Here is a 19,761-nt window from a genome sequence, read left to right as displayed (position 1 = left end):
ACAACCAGCCCAAGGCCCTAAGGACATGGACGGAAAGGGCTACAGGGTCACCTCTGAGGGGCAAATAGGGAGGACATGAGCAGAGATAAACCCATGGAGAGACATTAGGACGGTGCTGGCCCTTCGGTTTAGAAAAATGAATAGCCTTTTCCTTATGTGTTCCGCCTGACGTCACAAATGATCAAAATGGGAAGGATGTGGCTAAGGATGTGAGCTGTGGTTCGTGTGGAATCATCCTGGCAATTAACTACAAGATGGTTGCCACAGTTTCTTGCAGCAGAACTCTTGAAACCTTTTGGCATTTCCATTACATTCCATCCATTGAGGAAGATAATAGAGAACTCTAAAATGAACTAGGGAAGAAAAGCAGTTACATCTCTGACTCTAAACTATAGAACATGCCACTAAACCTACACTGTTTACTCTTTTTATACACTGGATTGTTTTCAATCTATAATACACCCTTCCCACTCTCTGGGAGGTGCTGTACACGATGATGAACTGAAGACGATTCACCATGCAGACGTTTCACTTGCAAAAGCTTAGTTGGTAATCCCACACCATGCCGCGCAGGCCGAGCCACCAGCAGGCGGCCAGGAGAGACGGCGCCTTCACCAACCACCACCAAGTGGGAGGGTCAAAGCGCCTGGGAATGAAAGCCAGGATAGCTTCACTGATCACTTGGTGTAATATCAATAATAATATCATGGCATCTAAAACTTTGTTTCTGCTCAAAATTAATAATTCACTTGTAACAGCAAAAATGAGGCATAATTTTGTTGTTTTCCCTCACTGTGATGAAAGCTGTGTTACCTGCAGTGACAAATAAAAGCTGTAGGTGAGCTTTAAGAGCTCTGATGTTTCAAAATATTTCATAAACTACAAGTACAAAACAGTTTGAAAAACAGCACTCTCAAACTGGTTCGGGAGTCTTCTTGCTTAAAAATGTACTCATGCTGTAGATATTCCCTATTCTTAATCTCAGACCCCAAATTGTACTTTTTTTTTCTATACACAACAAAATAACATTAAAAATTAACTGGGTTGATTATATACATCACTGCAACTCCTCAAGCATCAACTATATAGAAAGACTCATATGTGTATATAAAGGACAAAAGGGAATATGAAGGGCTTTAAGGTGTGAGAATAATGTATTTGGCTCCGTTCAAGATGTCTTAAAGAAAGGGTGCTGCATTATTCTGAGAAATATCCTATAATGGTCCTTCTATGACTTGACCTTTTAGAATAAGGCTTTGTACTTCCCAGTCCTGACAGGGTATGTTCACATATATTTTTCCCTGATATGATCTCATTTTTTTCTTTTACTTACACCCTCACTAATTTTTAATGTCTTTTTCTTTGTTCTATTATTCATTGCTAGTATAGTGTGTCCCATTTTTCTTTCAAGAAAAACTTCTAAAACAAAGCACATTAGGAAGTCGGGTCAGGAAAACTTGTGCTGAAGATGTTCTAAAACAAAAACTTGAAGGGTGTCAAGCCCTTGTCAACTTTCAATCACGTATGGCCACCTTTGGAGAGATTGCTAAGAACACGGGAAGGTTATCTGTGCAGACACACCTGTCCTCTTTGAAGTTTTACTGGCATGCTGGATTTGTACAGCAGTCTTAGACCAGAGTCTTACCTCTGAGACACAGTGTCCCACAGAGACACAGGAATACTTCGGCCTCCGTTTCTGCTTCCTTCAGTTGCCCAGTACGGACGTCAGCAAGGTATCTCACTACTGACAAAGCAAAGGGGAGAGAAAGAAGGAAATTAATCACCTGGGAGTTCATACAGACGGAACCCAGATCCATGGGCCACACTACGATAAAAATCATTGTATGAGAATTCCTCTAATCTGGACTTGCTGTATCTATGGAGAGATTTTTGATCTTTCAATCATTAATTTTAATTATAAATGGGCATTTTTACACCACGAGCAAATGCTCCGAAAAAGCAAATAGCTTTTTCAAAAAGACAAATGAAAGCTTTAAAAAAAAAAAAAAAAAAAAAAAAAAAGCTGTTCTTTTATGTATGACATAGGAGGATATTTCATGATCAGTATTTTATTGGCAAGGGTGACGTTATTACTGTAGGTGATGCTTAAAGTTTAAAATGATGTAAAGGCCTCCTCCCTGGCCCAGGCTCACATCTTCATTTCCTGCCTGTGAGGACTCGGACTAAATGCAGTTACTAACCAACAACAATTACCACCACCTATATTTCTATTCTACTTTGTTTTATGAAACACTCTTCACGGTATTATTTAATCCTAAATTCAATCTTGTATTTTCTTGGAAGAGAAATGATATATAGTCAAAGTCAACAAACACATTCTTGAGGCTAGCTGTCTGCTGGACACTGGATATAAAATACAGAATGTATTTGGATGAGAAAAGCTGAGGAAAATACTTTGAGGAATCCTAGTCTGAAATATCACAAACCTTTGTTGTAAATATAAAACAAAAAAATACTTCTACTTCTATTATGTATTCAATTTGTCTGATGATTCTTAAAAAATATGAATAATAAAGGCAACTAGTCACCAACACATTTGTTGGGCACTTAAAGTGCTTATGCTGTTCTACAAGATCTGGTAATAGGGACGGAGGTGCAAGTACTAATGCCAGTATTGGTGCTTCCTTTCTGGAGTTGGAAAAATGAAAAGAGAGTAAGGCTTAAACATGTTCTCAGAGAACACTCCAAGCATTGTTGCAAATCAGATACGAAGTCAAAGCCTGCTTCTAAGTCTCCTTATTTCTGCTCTGTTCCTTATGATAATACTCTATTTGTTACAAGGACTATACAAAGAGGATCAAGTATGGTAATTGCAACTGACTGAGGAACTATTAAATGCATGAATTTATCTTTGGTTCAAATGAACTGGCACAACTTTTAGAACGTTTCTATGAACTTCTGGAGTCTTTCGAGATTAAACACTTGACTGGAGATGTTGTGAGAAGAGGAAGCTGGTGCTGCCTGCTTTCACTGAACTAGAAAATCCTCAGAAACAAATATTTTTCTTACTGCATCTCAGAATGTGCTCTTTCTCTTTTGTGGTTCTTTCTAGAATCCTGAAGTGAAGAAGTAACTGAAAATGAAAAGGACCTGGAAATATTTACAAGATGCCTTAAAACTTCAAAAAATAAATAAATAAAGCAATCTCTTACCTAGTTTAGCTCATCTCAAGACTGCCTAGAGCTCACATCAAGTAGTACTAATTTTAAAATAATAACAAATACACGAAAACCTACATCTCATTTCAATTCAAAGGCTCAGAAGAATCAAGAAGTTTCCAGAGAGTTCCTATTCCAAGTGAGCCAATTTATCCAAGTCACATGTAGCACACGCTACAGAGACAGCCCAGACACTTGGAGAGAGTACCGGGCCAAGGGTCAGGAGGAGGGGCTCTGGCCTCGAAAGCTACTAACTCTGCGTGTCTCAGCCAAGCCTCCAAAGCTCTCCAGGCTTTGTCTCTTTATCAGATTTCTTGCTTCATACCATTGTGGTTGGAAAAAAATGCTTGATATGATTTCATTATTAAATTTATTGAGACTTGTTTTGTGGACTAACGTGTGATCTACCCTAGACAATGTCCCATGTGCACTTGAGAGGAATGTGTATGCTGCTGATTTGGGGTAGAATGTTCTGTACACATTTATAAAGTCTATCTGAACTAATGTGTCACTTAAGGCCGATTTTTCCTTCTTGATTTTCTGCCTGGATGATTTACCCATTGATGTACATGGAGTGTTAAAGTCCCCTACTATTACTGCACTGCTGTCAGTTTCTCCCTTCAGGTCTTAATATTTGCTTTATATATTTTGGTGCTCCTATTTTGGGTAGACATATATTTACAAGCGTTATATCTTCTCGGTGAATTGAACACTTTATTATTACATAATGCACTTCCTTGTCTTTTCTTACAATCTTCGTTTTAAAGTCTGTTTTGTCTGTTATGAATACAGGTACCTCAGCTTTCTTTTCATTTCTTTTGCGTGGACTATCTTTTTCCATCCCTTCACTTTCAGTCTGTGTGTGTCCTAATATCTGAAATGAATCTCTTGTATGCAACATATAAATGAGTCTTGGTTTTTTACCTTTTCAGCCACTCTATGTCTTCTGATTAGAGAATTTAGTCCATTTACATTTAAAGTAATTATTGATAGGTATGTACTTATTGCCATTTTGTTAATTTTTTTCTGGCTATTTTTGTAGTTCCTCTTTGTTCCTTTCTTCTCTTTTTTGTCTTTCCTTATGGTTGGATGACTTTCTTTAGTATTATATTTAGATTCCTTTCTCATTTTCTTTTGTGTTTCTCCTATAGGTTTTTGCTTTGTGGTTACTGTGATGTTCACATCTAACATCCTATGTATATAAGAGTCTATTTTAAGCTAGTTCGCAACTGAAATTTGAACTCACTTCAAAATTCTGCATTTTTACTCCCCCACTCGACATTTTATGTGGCATTTTAATGTCACATTTTAATTTTATATACCCCTTAATTATTGTAGTTTTCGTTAATTTTACAACTTATGTCTTTCAACATTCATACTAGCTTTACCAGTGATTAACCCACTGTCTTTATTATATATTTACCTTTACCAGTGAGATTTTACTTTCATATGTTTTCTTGTTATTAACTAGTGTCATTTGTTTTCAGCTTAAAGATATCCCTTTAACATTTCTTATAAAGCCAGTTTAGTGGTGATGAACTCCTTTAGTTTTTGTGTCTGGAAAACTCTCTCTCTCTTTCTATTCTGAATAACTTTGCCAGATAGAGTATTCTTGGTTGGAAGTTTTTTTTCCTTTCAGCACTTTGAATATATCATGTCACTCCCTTCTGGCCCAAAAAATTTCTGCTGAAATATCTGCTGATAGCCTTATGGGATTTCCCTTGTGCATAACAAGTTGTTTTTCTCTCATTGCTTTTAAGATTTTCTCACTATCTTTAACTTTTGACATTTTCATTATAGTGTATCTTGGTGTGGATCTCTTTGGGTTCATCTTATTTGGAACTCTCGGTCTTCCCGGACCTGAATGTCTGTTTCCTTCCCCAGGTTAGAGTAGTTTTCAACCACTATTTCTTCAAATAAGTATTCTGTCCCTTTTTCCCTCTTCTTCTGGGACCCCTATAATGTTAATGCTATCCTGCTTGATGTTGTCCCATACATCCAGCTATCTTCACTTCTTAAAATTCTTTTTTCTTTTTGCCTCTCTGTTTGAGTGAGTTTCATTGCTTTGTCTGCCAACTCACTGATTCATTTTTTTACCTCATCCAACCTGCTGTTGAACCCCTTTAATGCATTTTTTTACTTCAATTATTGTATCCTTAAGCGCTGTGACTTCTGTTCGATGCTTTATGTTTTCTGTTTCTTTATTGAAGTTCTCACCATGTTCATCAATTCTTTTTCCAAGGTCAGTGAGCATGTTTTTGACAATTACTTTGAATTTTTTATTAGGTAGGTTACTGATCTCCATTTCATTAAGGTCTTCTTCTGAGTTTTTATCTTGTTCTTTCATTTAGAACATATTCGTTTCCTCATTTTGCCTGATTCTCTGTGTTTCTGTCTATGTATTAGGTGAAAGAGCCACCTTTCCAATCTTGAAGGAGTGGCCTTGTGTAGGTGATGGACCTTATTGTTCGAGCTTGCACTAGCTCTTGGTTGTCTCTCAAACCTGTGTGATTGTCTAAGTAGCCTGGTTTATTCATGGTCCCTGTTGTTGAGGGTATGCCAAGACGTGTCAGTGTTCCAGGTGGAGTGATCTCATTTAGCACCTAGTTTTAGGTGATTGGAAGCCAAACCCTGAGGCAGCAGCTTTTAAAGTATGCAAATATATTTAGTCCTATTGGGTCATAATCTTAACTCCTGCTGGCCTCCAGACCAGGAGAGCATGAAGTATCCCGTGGCTGAGTGTACAAGCTCCTTTCTGGGAGGTTTTGTCACAGTGTAGTGAGGCCTAAGGACTTAGCAAGGATGGTGTCTCCCTGCTTATGCTCCCTGAGAGCACGTCTGCAGCCTCTGGATGTGCACAGACCTGAAGCCTGTCCCTCAGGCTGAAGCTCCTGAACCAGTAAACAGGCCTCTTTCACAGGAAGAGTTGGGGGGCTGTTTCAGTCTGCTGTCTGGGCAGTGCCCTGGGAGTGGAGCCTCCCAAGAACCGTCTTTCCAGTTGTTACAATCCTGTGGAGTGCAGGAATGCAACACCCTTGGCCGCCAGGGCCAGGTAATCAAGGGCTGTCCTCCATGTGGAATGCATGTACCTGCCAGCCCCAGCAAGGCAGCTGGAGAGCACGGGGGGAGGGATACACTCCCGGCTTCAGCAAGGCAGCAGGAAAATACCTAGTCTGTGGGTGCCCATCCACTTTAGCAAAGAATCAGGAGGATGCTGTGATGTGTGTGTGTGTGTGTGTGTGTGTTCACCAGCCCCAACCGCGAGTGGTAAGAGTGTCTGCCTGCTTCTTCGTGGCAGCAGGACAGTGCCATGGCCACTTGCCCCTGCAGGCCTCAGCAGGGCTCAGGAAGGTGCCATGTCTGCACTCTCCCGCCTATGCCAGCAGGGTAGAGGGAGAGTTCAAAAACCGTGTCCATCAGCACCATTGTCCCTGGAGAGTCCCAGTCGTCCCCTGCCCCTCCAGTAGATGCTTTAAGATTAGCAAATGAATCCCCCTCACATATAGGCTAGGTGCTTTTCAAACTGCTGCTTTTGTGCTGGGTCCTGGGCAAAAGAGATCACATGTAAGCCCTTTGAAAGGAGAACCAGCCCCGTTTGTTTCCTAAGCCAGATGTCTTGGGGGCTCATCTCTCCCGTGCAGGTCTAGGAGAAGGTCCTCTGGGAGAAGCTCCGGACCTGTGAGTCCATCCCTATCGAGGGATGCCACGCTGGGCGTAGGGTTGTTGGCTACCTGCATCTCTGCCTCTCCTATCCGGCCTGATGTGCCCTTTTATCCTTTGTTGTGGAGGAGCAGTTCAGCTAGTTTTCAGGGTTTTTTCAGAGGGGATTGTTCCTCTGAAATGCAGCTGGAGATGTGGTGTGTCTGTGAGAGGAGATGAGTTTAGGATCTTCCTGTGCCACCATCTTGGACTGCCCCTCTCCTTTGTTCAATATTCAAAGTTAATTACTATATGACAGTGTTCAGTTAGAGCCATTTTATTTGGGCTCCAAGCTATTGGTTACCTGGAATCAATTCAGTGACTTGGATTAATAATTTATATCAGTATTTTGGAAGCTAGCTAGCACAACTGTATTAATGTGTTATTACTGTGACTGAAATAGCAAGTCAGACCTCCAAAGAGGTACCTAAATTATGATCAAGGAAAACTCTCAAACTTTGAATGACATAAAAATCTACCACTAGACCCCACACTGCCAGAGCGTCACGAAATGGGGCAGGTATTCCCTCCTGAAAATCTAAATGCTAAGCAAAAGAGCATGTTTTCACCCATTTCAACTTGGGATACTAGGAATAATTCCAACAAACACGTGTCAGAAGCACTGGTTCCCCCAAACAGTAATGTCCGGTAAGTGTTCTCGTTGCTCATCACAAGAAACTGTTGGCTGTAAACAGTTCATCGTTATCAATGGGGGAAAAACCCTCACAGCACATATCCTAATAATGGCAGACTTTATAGATTTTCTGAGTCCACAAAAGGTAGCCTTTGATCTATATAGAACCCACCGTTCTGTTTTTGGAAACAGTATTTCCTTTTGGCTCTCAGACCACAGCATCCTCAGTATACTTCTCTACTGAAAAAACCAGAAGCCCTGACTGTTGCTTTAGCTCTGAGACAAAGTTGCCAGATGTGAGCATTACAAAAAGTCAGTATGGCTGAGAAAAAAAATACAGAGATAATAAGGTTCAAAGCCATCTTCTGTTGGGATGGGTGTGAGGAATAAAAGGGTGAGTTTCCAAAAGTATTTTTTCATGGAAACATACATTCATTTCCCCTTTAAGACAAACAACTAAATAAAATGCTTAAGGAAGAGCAGTGTCTTTATAATATGAAGTCTTCAGCATTTGTTTTAATTTTCTGAATGAATAGAGAGAATTTTAGGAGTGGCTTCAGTAGAAACTAAAGTTCATCTGCTGAGCTCCCCCTGCTGATTTACAGCAGCAAAAATTAGTCGTTTTACAAGAAAATATTACCATGAAAACTCACTCCTGCTTTCTCAGAAACCTAAAATTCCTGGATTACTTTAAGAAATTTCAACCGAGTACATACATGTCCCAAAAATAGCTCACTGGAACAGCCACAAAGTACTACTTACAAGGCCTGAATTAACACATCAGAATTCAACACTGAGGTTATAACACCTCAGTCAGGTTACCCACCATTTCTGCTCAGAACTTGAGAGAATGGCAGAAATCAATTAGCTCCTTCAATAAATCTTCTGGAAGAAAGATGTAGTGAGATAGGCATTGCCTTGGATATATGACTATTAAAATTAAAACTCTGAGGAGAACTAAACCACAACCTGGTTTATAGTCGGATTAACTGTGGAATGAACTCATCGAAGACAAGAGCTGCGTCTTAGTCATGCTGGCACGCTTGAACTCCTGGCAGAACCCCTTCTACATCATGGGGGCTCCAGCACAACCTGTTGGAGTACCTGGAGTGTGAGTGCAATTATACACGCCTTTATGCGGCTGCGTTACTATTAACTTGAGCAACGAAGTCCAGAACAGAGAGATCTGTTGCTCTCTTCCTCCCACCCAGGCATATTGAAACATAAAAGGGAAATTATCTTGGTCCTGCTCTGTCCTAAAATGTAGAGCTAATTTAAGTAGGACTATGCTAGTCCTAGTTAAAAAAAAAAAAAAGCCGCGGTGGGGGGGTGGTGTCCTGGAAGAAAAGGGAAATATTGATTAAGAAAAACATGTAGAAGATGTAAACATCACTGCATTGCTCCTCTGGGCAAGGCATAGAGATGACTAAAGCTTGCTATTGCACAGACATGAACTTCCCGTGCAGTTGTGAAATACTGAGAAAGGATATAATGGCTGGAGGGTAATTATCAACAGAAGATGTTGGTCACAGACAGATTCCTTTCTAGGAATGCAAGACGTGGTGATGGAAGGTCCTTAAGTCAATGCATTTATCCACTGACTCTACCTAAACAAGCTCAAGCAAATTGTGTCTGACAAACTCTAGGCTATTAAAGCACCGTTCAAACATGAGGAAACTACTTCAGCTTCACTTTCCCTCGTGGGGGGACAAGTCATTTTACGCTTGTAATTGTGTAATATTTCATGGTAACGCATGTGCAGCACTGATAACTGAAGCAGGCCGTCTCCGAGCAGCCTTCCTCTCCCCACGTCTCCCTGCTCTGCCCTTGTTCACACCTCCTTGTCCACAAACCTTCCCAGTTCCTCCAGGGTACACGGGTACCTCTTACTGGAAACCTACTGCGACTAGGGCCTGAACATACAATTCAGCATTTAACTGCCCCTACTCTGTGCATGCTTGCTACTGGATCTTCTTTCTCCATGCAGACTGAAAGCAGAAACCATGGTTGAATCTAATTTTTTTTCACTGCAATGGCTAAGCCAGACATGTGGTGAGTCCATCATTTTCTCTTGGATATACCATCGCAACCCAATAATTCACCGCGCTGTTTCCAGGTTAAAGATGGTCCCTTAGGATTATTTTGATCACCTCTCCTAGAGCTCTCCACAGGCCTGGAGAGCTCAAAAGAGTGGATTAGACATTAGCTAGTCATTTTCCAAATCATATAAATTATAAACCCCTACATATTATTAACTATGATTGGATTCACATAAACTTGTCACATTTCCCAGTGTGGAATTGTTATATAAATGAGTCAAAGGTAACCTCTGTATACTGGCCCATAGGTTGATTATTTCTTCACTGCAGACAGAGACCCATTAGCTCAAAAACCCACTGGCAGCAAACTCAACTTTTATAACTTCAAAACAGCCCAAATGATTTTCTCCACAATAAAAAAAAAAAAAAAATTGCTCCAACAAGCAAATCTGTAGCAATTTACAGTCTGCCTGCTTTGCATACCCCACAAAAACCTCACCCAACAGCTCCTACCTTGAGAAAATAGGGCCTTGCAGTTATAAGGCCCCTATCTGCTGTCCTTTGGAGCTCGGGGACACAGAGACGCCCCACTGTGCTGCTGAGAGACGTCATCTAGACGTATAAACCCCCCTCCCCAGATCTTCCTCTCCCCGGGAGCTCCTGTGCCCTCTGCCCTTTCTGAGGAGGAACAGACTCCTGCTATGAGGGACACACCCATGTGCAAACCTGGCGAGGCCTCACACAAGAAGCTCGGGTGTGCTACTGCTGCTGTTCTTGTGGTCATGTGTTTTTCCTCGATTGGCCCCCAAATACCTCAAACCTCTATAGTAATGCATGATACTCTATATTCATTTCAAGGGATATTAATAGATTCTACCTGCAAAATATGGTCTGATGGTGCATTTAGTTTGGAAATGCCGTGAGATTTTTTTTACTCCAGGGCATCTCAGAGCCTTAGCCATATCAACATGCATTGCAGATCTCCAAGAGAGGAATGAAAACTCAGTGTTTCACCACAGAACTATTTACTGGGAGCCTCTTGTGCGTGCAGAGGCCTGGCCAGGGCAGGAGTCCTGCCTCCCCTCAGCGCCCCTGCCCCCTGCCCAGGGATGCTTTCCCCTCCAGCTGGAGGATCACTGCACAGTGATGTTGCTGTAACCCTGAACACCCTTCTCATTCCAGGGCCCCAGAGAAAGCACAAGTCATGCTAGCAACTACAGGCCAACTTGACAAACGGGCAGGTCTTTTCTGAGATGTTCTGACTTGTCTTTCCCAGTAATTCACAAGTGCAGAATTGGTAATTTTGCTAAATTTTGCAGGTTCTATGGGTTTCGCATCTTCTCCTTAAAAGGTCACTTTTTGTCTCTGCTTTGAAACCATGCAAAGCTTCTGACTAGAAAAACGTTAAAGCCTCCATATGGTTTTCTCCCGTTCTCACCAGCACTTAGCACAACGCAAGTCATATATTAGGTGCTCGGAAAATACTTCTTGCCTAACTCACTGGAACATATTTACCTGCTCCTATATGGTAAGAATGCCAGTTTTCATTATAGTATTAGTTATGTGCTAAGAAATGCTACAATAAACATTTCAGCAAATTTAACATTTTCTCATTTACTTTCATTATATGACCAAACACACAAGGTTAAAAATCACGGATAAGGCCAAGAAACTTTTAAATGGAAAAATGATAAATTTTCTAGATTCTGTCAGTGGTTTTCAAAGTTTTAAACCTTAAAAAATTTTAAATAACATATAACATTCCTGTAAAGGAATCAGTGACAGACTCGGCATTTAAAGCTAGAAAGCAGAGATGTTCTATGATTCAAACCATGTTATCTGACCCTACAATAATTACTGCTTCCATACAGAAATCTCATGGCTTCTCAGAATTTAACTGCTCTCTATTTCTGAAAACAAACTTGAGGCCCATGATGGTGCTTAAGAGCTCAGTCCCCAGAGCCCAAAATACAGTAAAACCATTTTTAAGTGACTTTGGTTCAAATTACTTTATTTCAAATTAGTTAACTTTATTGAGCCTCAGTTTTCTTATCTATAAAATAGGAATATCAATGGCACCTAAATCAAAGAGTAGCTGTTAGGCAACAGAAATATGATAGTATTTGTAAGGCAGCTGGTATATGCTAAGCACTCAGCAAACACTTATGATTATCGGTATTGCTATTACTGTTACTGTTGAGGTAGGATTCCAAAGTGCACACATAGCATGATTCCATTTCATAAAAGGGCAAGATATGTGTAAGTGTACATAGACAATATATGTTCTTCCATACATATAACATTTACATGTTTGGGGTGTGTGTGTGTGTGTGTGTGTGTGTGTGTCTGTGTGTTTAGGGAGACAGAGTTCGTGAGAGAGACTCATAGGAAAAGGATTTGAAGAAAAAGAACCACTCCAGTGGTCACCTGATGATCAATGAATAACTACTTACTTTCATTCTTATACTTCACTGTATTCTTCAGATCTCCCATGAACGCACATTGCCTTTGCAAATACAATTAAAATGCTACTTTTAAAAAACTCTCGAAGATGAACCATATGTATCTGAAGTGTAATATCTACAAAATTTTGTTCACATTTTGCACAACTAGAGAAATATGTTATCTTTCTCATTGCTTTAATAATCCTGCTTATTTCTTTTCATAATGGAATAACTACGAAGCACAAAAGAAAAAACATTACCCTCTGTAAGCTCCACTCGGTTCCATCATGTCCTATCCTTATATATCTTACCAACGCTTCTTATTTCAACCTGAATGAAATGCAAAGAAAAAATGAGAAGACTGTTTTAAGTTAAGCACGTTAAAAAATTCTTTCTCTTCTTAACGAAATGCATTCTTTGTTCCTCGTAGCTGAATAGCTCTCAGGGACCCTTTCAGAGTCTACAGATTAAGCCCTCCCGAGAAGCTATCAGTGGGCACCACAGACACAGAATATGAGACAGAAATATCATGAGGCTTGACAAAAAAAATATGCAGAAGGAGTCAGCTGAAAGAACAGGATAAGAGCATGCATATGCTCAGTCCTCTGACTACCGCAGTCTCACTGGAAGCCAACGTCTTCTGAGCTCAGTTCCAATGACAGAAAGATGGGCTCTTATTTTAAGAAGAAAAAAAACCCAATTTTCATCAAAGTTAAATATAGCTATTTCTACAAGCTTAAGAAAAAGTACCAGTGAGTCTAGAACTTCCTTCTACTCTGAAAATCCTCTCAGTTAGACTCATAGGCTAAGACATAGATGTTTAAAGCTCAAGGAAGAGAAACAAACTTGCACACACAGCATGTGCACCTGCTTAGTGTCTGACATGACCCAAGACTATCTGTTATCCAGGTGGCATTGTGGAGAACTGGCTTTGGAATCACTTTGGGCTCCGTTGGTATCTTGGACGCTGTGATCTGGGTAAAATAGGTTGTTTTACATCTCTGGTCCTCAGTTTCTTTATGGGTTGAATGGACATAATGTCTGTTGCACACAATTTTCAGTTCAACTAAATTAATGTTTATTTAACATATAATGTAGGAAATGTGCAAGGCCACAGGTATACAAAGATGAAGGTGATGGCATAGTTCCTAACTCAGAAATTTCTAGTCTAGTGAGGGAGGGAGATTTATAAGCAGACATTTTCACTATAGTAAGATATGTCTAGGCCATTGGACTGTGAGGATTCAAAAGGGCAATACACCACCTTATTATTTAATAACTTAAATAAGTGAAATAAGTCATACAGAGAAAGACAAATACCATACAATATCACTTATATGTGGAATCTAAAACATAATACAAATGAATATATATGCAAGACAGGAGCAGACTCACAGACAGAAAACAAAGAAGTGGTTACCAAAGGGAGAGGGAAGGAGGAGGGACAGATTAGTGGTAAGGGATTAACAGATACACACTACCATATAGAAAGTACATAATCAACAAGGATATGTTGCATAGAACAGGGAATTATACCCATCATCTTATAATGACCTATAATGGAGTATAATCTGCAAAAATACTGAATTACTATGCTGTACACCTGAAACTAACACAATATTGTAAATCAACTATACTTCAATAAAAAATATTAAAAGAAAGTAAGGGATGCAGAAAACCATTAGTGTCTACACAGATTACCTGGGGATCCTGTTAAAATGCAGATTTTGATTCAGTCTGTCTGGTGTGGGACCCAAGAGCCTGGATGTCTCACAAGCTCCCAGGTGATGCCCATGCTGCTGGCCGAGGGTCCACAAGGCCCTAAACTCCTGGGGACTTTTGTACCCATCCCTAACCTCTGCAGTTGAGGTAGTAGCTTAGAGCTGGGTAAGTCCTGCTCTCACTTCACAGCCAATAGGAACATATGCTGGTGCCACTGGCCAGGAGAGAGACCTCGGCAACTGTAATCGATACCCACCTCCCAGGGGCACTGCCCATCACACACATTCCCAGACAGTCTTTAAACCTCACGAGCCTTTTAAATAAGTAGAATTATTACCCACCTCCCCCTCTTTACTAGGAAGGAAATCCAAGATTAGTGAGAATAAGCAATCTGCTCAAGGTCACACAGAACTAATGAGTGTCCCATCTGGATTCGAAACTGGTCTCTATACCTCCAAGACCTCTGTTCTTAACCAATTTACTACATTCTCTATATGTCCATAGGATTTTTTTAATGTATATACATTGTCTCTTTTTGTCATCAGACTACCTTGGAATTTAGGGAAAAAACAGATTATCATTTCCTCCATTCTATATGTAAATATAATCCTGGCCTGGAGAAAATAAGGGACACATTCAAGGTCACACAGTGAATACACAGAAAGCTAGGGCTCTGATCCAGCTCACCTGATCTGCAGTCGAATGCTGCAACTGGGATTCTCAGCCTTGGCTGCACTTTACAGTCATTTGGGAAGCTTCTAAACACCTCAGCGCCCAGGCTGCACCCTAGAATTGGAATGTCTGGAGGTAAAACAAGGAGGCTTTGGTGGTTTTTAAAGCTCCCCAGGTGATTCCAATGTGTAATCAAGACTGAGAATCCACGCCATCCACTCCAAGACAGGACCCTGGGTGAACCTTCCCAGGAAAACCTTGACAGGATTTACCGACACATTAAATACATACACCACAAAGTATACTCTCGGTAATAGACTTTTGTGGGGTTGCCCAGGGATCTAGCCATAACACATGCATATTGAATTCTAAACAATCATCTGCAAATAATCTTTTGAAATGCACGTGTTGTATAAGGTATGACTGCCTGTGAACTGGTCCAAAGTGCTCCTTCATGACTGCAGTCTTGACTGAAAACCTAATGGTTGCAAAAGAAGAATGCCAGGTTCAGGTCTGAAAATCTATAAACTACGTAAGTATTAGTGATGGCCATGTACTACAGCCTAAGCAGCCTTGGCTTCCTGGTGACTTGAGTTGGCCCCAATCATTCCCTATTCTCTGTCTAGTCTTAGGACACAAAGGAACATTCCCCAGGGAGAAAACCTGCCCTTGAACAGTGCACCACAGACCTGTTTAGCTTTCACCCTGTGGGAGTGCGGTGAATCAGCGAAGTGGAATGTAACTGTCCAAAGCCCTGAGGAACTGGGGGAAGCACCCAGCGATTCTCAAAATTCTCAAAACAATGCAGCTCAGTGTTCTCTGATGCTAAGGAGAGAGATATTCAAACGAGCATTGGCAGAACCTCAAAAAATAGCCTCTGAAGATGTCAAGAAAATGATTTCACACCCACACAGGTCAGCAGAGCAACATCTAAGAGTATATGCAAGCATATAAAAGAAGGGTTTTCATCATCAGAACAATCTCTAAATGGCTAATAATCTGGCTAAAATTTGAGTTGAGGTTGATGGTTTATGGGGAGAGTTTCAAACCAATGGCTTAACATGAGCTGTTTTTAAAGAAAGCAATTTTCTTCTACAACTTGGCTAATATAAGATATGTAGGGGAAAAAATGCTTCCTTTGATAATTACAATAGGCATTAGCATCATTCACAGGGATTCTAATGGACCGGAGATTTACTTTATATAGGACACACACACAATCACACCCTCTGTGTTATAGAAATTCCTTTGAAATGTTCATAAAACCAACAGGATGGTCAATGCTGCCCACCTGAAACGTATCTTCCTGTCTGGGAAGGAACAGCTGCTCTGGGCTGTCCTTGCTGAGAGGGATTGGTCCAGCGACACCCCGGTCTCCATACACCCAGAGTGGGACACTGGCTCGAGTCCCTGTGTTTCCCGTCACACTAACACCTTCCATTCATCTTCCGACAGGGGAGTCTCACGGCTTTGGGAAGGTCTGATTTCTGCTATGGGGAAAAAGTAGCACATCAGATGCAACATCAGGCTGACAGTATCTCTTGTCACCTGGAGCCCAAGGACACCAACCCTGAGCGGGGAGGGCTGGGGTGGGACAGGGAGGCTCCAAGCTGCTACAACTCCCGGGCATTGATTTGTGCTTGTCTCCTCACAGCAGGGCTCTGGTCAGCTGAAGCTCAACTGCTTGAAGTAAATTAAATTAGAGCGTTAACCATCTGACGTGCCTAGCAATCTTTCACTTGTCCTCAACACAACACGGGTACATGCTGGAATTTGCAGTTTTTTCATGAATCTGCCCACCTGGCTTACAGTTTTAGACAGAACGACTACAATATAAATTAACAAAAGAAAAGTGCAATTAAAACACATTTTCAAATGAGATGTAAGAATGACAAATGAAAGAGACAGAAAAGTTTTTGAACTGTTTCTGGAAAAAAAAGTACCCTATCAGAGAGAACAGTGAAGGGTTTGGAGCCGAAGGTAGGATTGTCACAAATGCAAACGGTTTCCGAGGTGCTTTGAGCAGGCCAGGCTGCAGTGGCGGGAGGAACAGGTCCTGCCCCGTAGCGGCCGCAGCCGCCGGCAGTCACCAAACAGCCACTCCTCATCCACACGAGATGCTTAGGAAGCGAGGCCCCAGTTACACCTGGGTTACAACTGCTGCCCTCTTTGCACTCGCTTTAGCCTGTACGCGCATCTAAGGAGATCCTGGGTACCAAGCTACACTGCACTGGTGTCTGCATTGACCCAAGAACCTCACGTCAGCTCTTCACTGATACTTTCAGGTAGAAATATTGCAGACTTAGGAAATGAGACAGATTTCCTCAGGTCAAATGGCTAAAAGGAAGCCAAGACTCTTCCTTGAAACTACAGGCAACCCTAGGTAGCACCTAGGGTCTCACCAGTACAGCACCAACAAGGATGACAACAAACCCAGCAAATAACTAGCTATTTCCTGCTCTGATGAAGAAATGTTAAAATAAAAACTACACACACACAAAAACTGTAAGCCCTAAGAAAGAACTGGCATTCATTTTTAATAGTTGCTCCTCCTTCACTATACTGGGTAATTTCTGTCATTATAACAGCCGGCATTTTTTTCCCTACAATTATAATAATCACCATGTATCAAGCTCCTACTATATAGTAGGGTCTGTGATGAATACTTTATATTCATTTCTCACCCCATGAAGTCAGTCAAATTCTGATGTCCATTTTAAGATGAGAAAAAGAGGCAGAGGTTAACTAACATGCCCAAGTCATGCAATAAGGAAACGATGGGATGTCACACTCCGAAGCCTCAGTGCTTAAACAAGCCAGATGGGGCTGCTCCACTAGACATGGGTTCCCCGGGACACGAGGCCTTTCACCCTGTGCCGAGCACTGTCCTACACACTGAACGTGCAGCGTCACGTCAACCTTGCTCATCCCACACACTATCCTAAGAGGCACGGAGCCCTATTAAACAGGTGGACAGGTCAGAACTCAGAGGTTGAATCGTCTGCCCAGAGCTACACAGGCAGCAACAAAGAACTCAGCGTGAACCCTAGGCAGACAAGCGTGAGCCCCATGCCATCCTGGATGAAGTATCAAAGGTAGCTGCCCTGCGAAAGATCACAAAAAATCGGTCCAACGAATCTTGCTGACACAATCTAACCCTCAACACCCAAATGCTGGCTGACTCTTCTCGCTATTTCTAGTCAAGCACCATCAGGAACCTTGCAAACCCACTTGGAACTTCTCCAGACCCAAGACAAGAGCGCGGTCAGATCTCTAGTGAGGAAAACTCCACAGCACGTTCGTGAGTGCCAGGGAGCAACCAGTGATCCAGGTCAGTAAGAGTTGCTGTAGGAGGCTAATCATTTAATCAGCATCTTAGTCATCAAAAAGGATTATTTTTACTGCATTCAAGAAAACTTTATGTAGTTCCTATTATTTTGCTGGGCACTGTGTGTGGTTCATGGCTCTCTAAATACTGACGACAGAGATTAAAATTTTGAAAAATAATGAAAATCTCAACCTGGAGATACACATTGCCTAGTGGGAAAGGCAGATGTATAGGTATTTGATTTCAAACAAGCAGACGCACTCATAGAAAACAAAAGAAATGCTATGAAGCTGAGATGTAGCAGAGAGCAGGGACTGACTGACTGTGGAGGGGCAGGCAGGAGGGGCATCCCTGAGGGAATCACGTGCTGGATGTATGACGATGAATCAGAATTTTGCAGAAAGAAGGGAAGGGCATTCCAGGTGGAGGGACCAGCAGGCCCACACGCACAAAGGCTTGAAGCAGCGGGCACGATGGGAGAACCACACGTGGTGACATGTGTTGACCATGACATCACACAGATGTCACGTGAGAAGAGGAGAGACAGTGAGGCGGTAGACGGCGCGGGCAGGTGGGGAGGGAGTCGGGACACAGTTGTGCGGGCACCATCTGCTGAAGTCTGGTGGTGAGGTGATTAGAGTATTAGAAACATCGGCCTGAAACGGGTAAGCTGTATGGAGCAGGGAGAGACCCGGGCAGGAAGGCCAGCGAACGAACGATGAACCGGGAACCGCAAACAGATGAACGAACGCTGGGGTGGGGTCCACAGACCGTGGTTACTTGGGTTTAGCTTTCCAGGTGTGCACACACAAGTGTGTGTGTCTGCATGTGTGTGTGTGCGTGTGTCTGAGCTCAGCTTGTTTGTGTGATTTAACCTGCAAACAAGTTGCTTGTCTCCAAAGCCTCTTCTTCCCGTTCTAGCATTTTCACAAACATAAAGCATTTGCATGAACATAGCGCATCTTCAGAGTGCACTCACCTTACAAAAATTGACGACTGAACGTGGTGTAGCCTGTAATACAGAACAATGTATCAAAGTCTGTGCTGTTGTCAATTAAATATGAATTCAATTCAATGCCCTGATCTTTTGGAAATGAACCAAAGTCCATTAGTCTCAGACCATAAATTTATCCGTTTGAGAAACATAAAAGCACTTGATTTTGTCGACTGGAGATTTAAAATATTCTAAGCTGGAAGAATATTTGATGGGGACTCTGGATTAACTGACAGACCCCTTCAGGGTGTTTCTGAATAAAATCTATAGTTCTAAACAAACAAGATTAGGCAGATATTGGTAATTTTTGAAACTGAGCAATGGATACCTGAGGATTCATTATTCCATTCTCTCTACTTTTATTTATGTTTGAAATTTTCCATAATTAAAAATTTCTTTTAAAAAACAAGATTTCTTCCTTGAGCTCTACTTTCCCTAACAGAACCAGCAACATAATCCAACCTATAGCCCTCAGGAGAGCACTGCAAATTCAAGCACTGCACCTCTATTTACCGCTATAAAAGCACCGTTTACTGTATATGCGGTACTATAAGTTCTAAATCTTTGTCTCCCTTTGATGTAGATGAGAACAGTCCCATTTTTATTTCTTACTAAATGAGCATTTTGAATACAGAGGACAGGTTTATTTTATCTACAATACCTAATTCCCTGAACAGTGAATGAACACCTTGCCCTACCCTGAAAGTACACTGACAAACATAATCTCATTCTGCAGGAGGTGACAGCTGTCTCTGATGTCTTTGAAAGTATGAAATACGTTTTCTGAAGTATTTTTCAACTAACATGATTTTAATATGAATGGCTAATGTAACCCAAATCTATCTAGCACAACAGCTAAATTGCAAACGCAAGAGGAAGGTATTCTTTTGAGAAACAAATTTTAACTATGGTTTGGTAGAGGTAGAAAGAAGACAACTGAAGAGAGTCATGATCTAATTAATCAGCAATGAATTAGAGTCTTCTAGGTAATGTTCATATGGGAAGAGGTGTTTTCTCCACTTAAGTCATGGATGCTTATAAAAATCATTT

The 19,761-nt window shown here is 41.3% G+C and overlaps 1 protein-coding gene across 1 annotated transcript in view; it reads right to left on the bottom strand.

Moving 5' to 3' along the window:
- Positions 1–19,761, bottom strand: part of LOC101317476 (RP1 axonemal microtubule associated) — a 303,982-nt gene that overhangs the window by 82,513 nt on the left and 201,708 nt on the right. Inside the window, 6 exon segments of the mRNA XM_073794757.1 lie at positions 1,583–1,659; positions 1,662–1,784; positions 12,256–12,295; positions 12,297–12,325; positions 15,681–15,814; positions 15,817–15,879. Of these exon segments, the coding sequence (XP_073650858.1) occupies positions 1,583–1,659; positions 1,662–1,784; positions 12,256–12,295; positions 12,297–12,325; positions 15,681–15,814; positions 15,817–15,879 (466 nt within the window).

Source organism: Tursiops truncatus, chromosome 17, assembly GCF_011762595.2.
Source record: "Tursiops truncatus isolate mTurTru1 chromosome 17, mTurTru1.mat.Y, whole genome shotgun sequence".
Taxonomy (NCBI): domain Eukaryota; kingdom Metazoa; phylum Chordata; class Mammalia; order Artiodactyla; family Delphinidae; genus Tursiops; species Tursiops truncatus.
The sequence above is the reverse complement of the archived record's forward strand: the minus strand, read 5'-3'. Positions and strand labels throughout refer to the sequence as shown.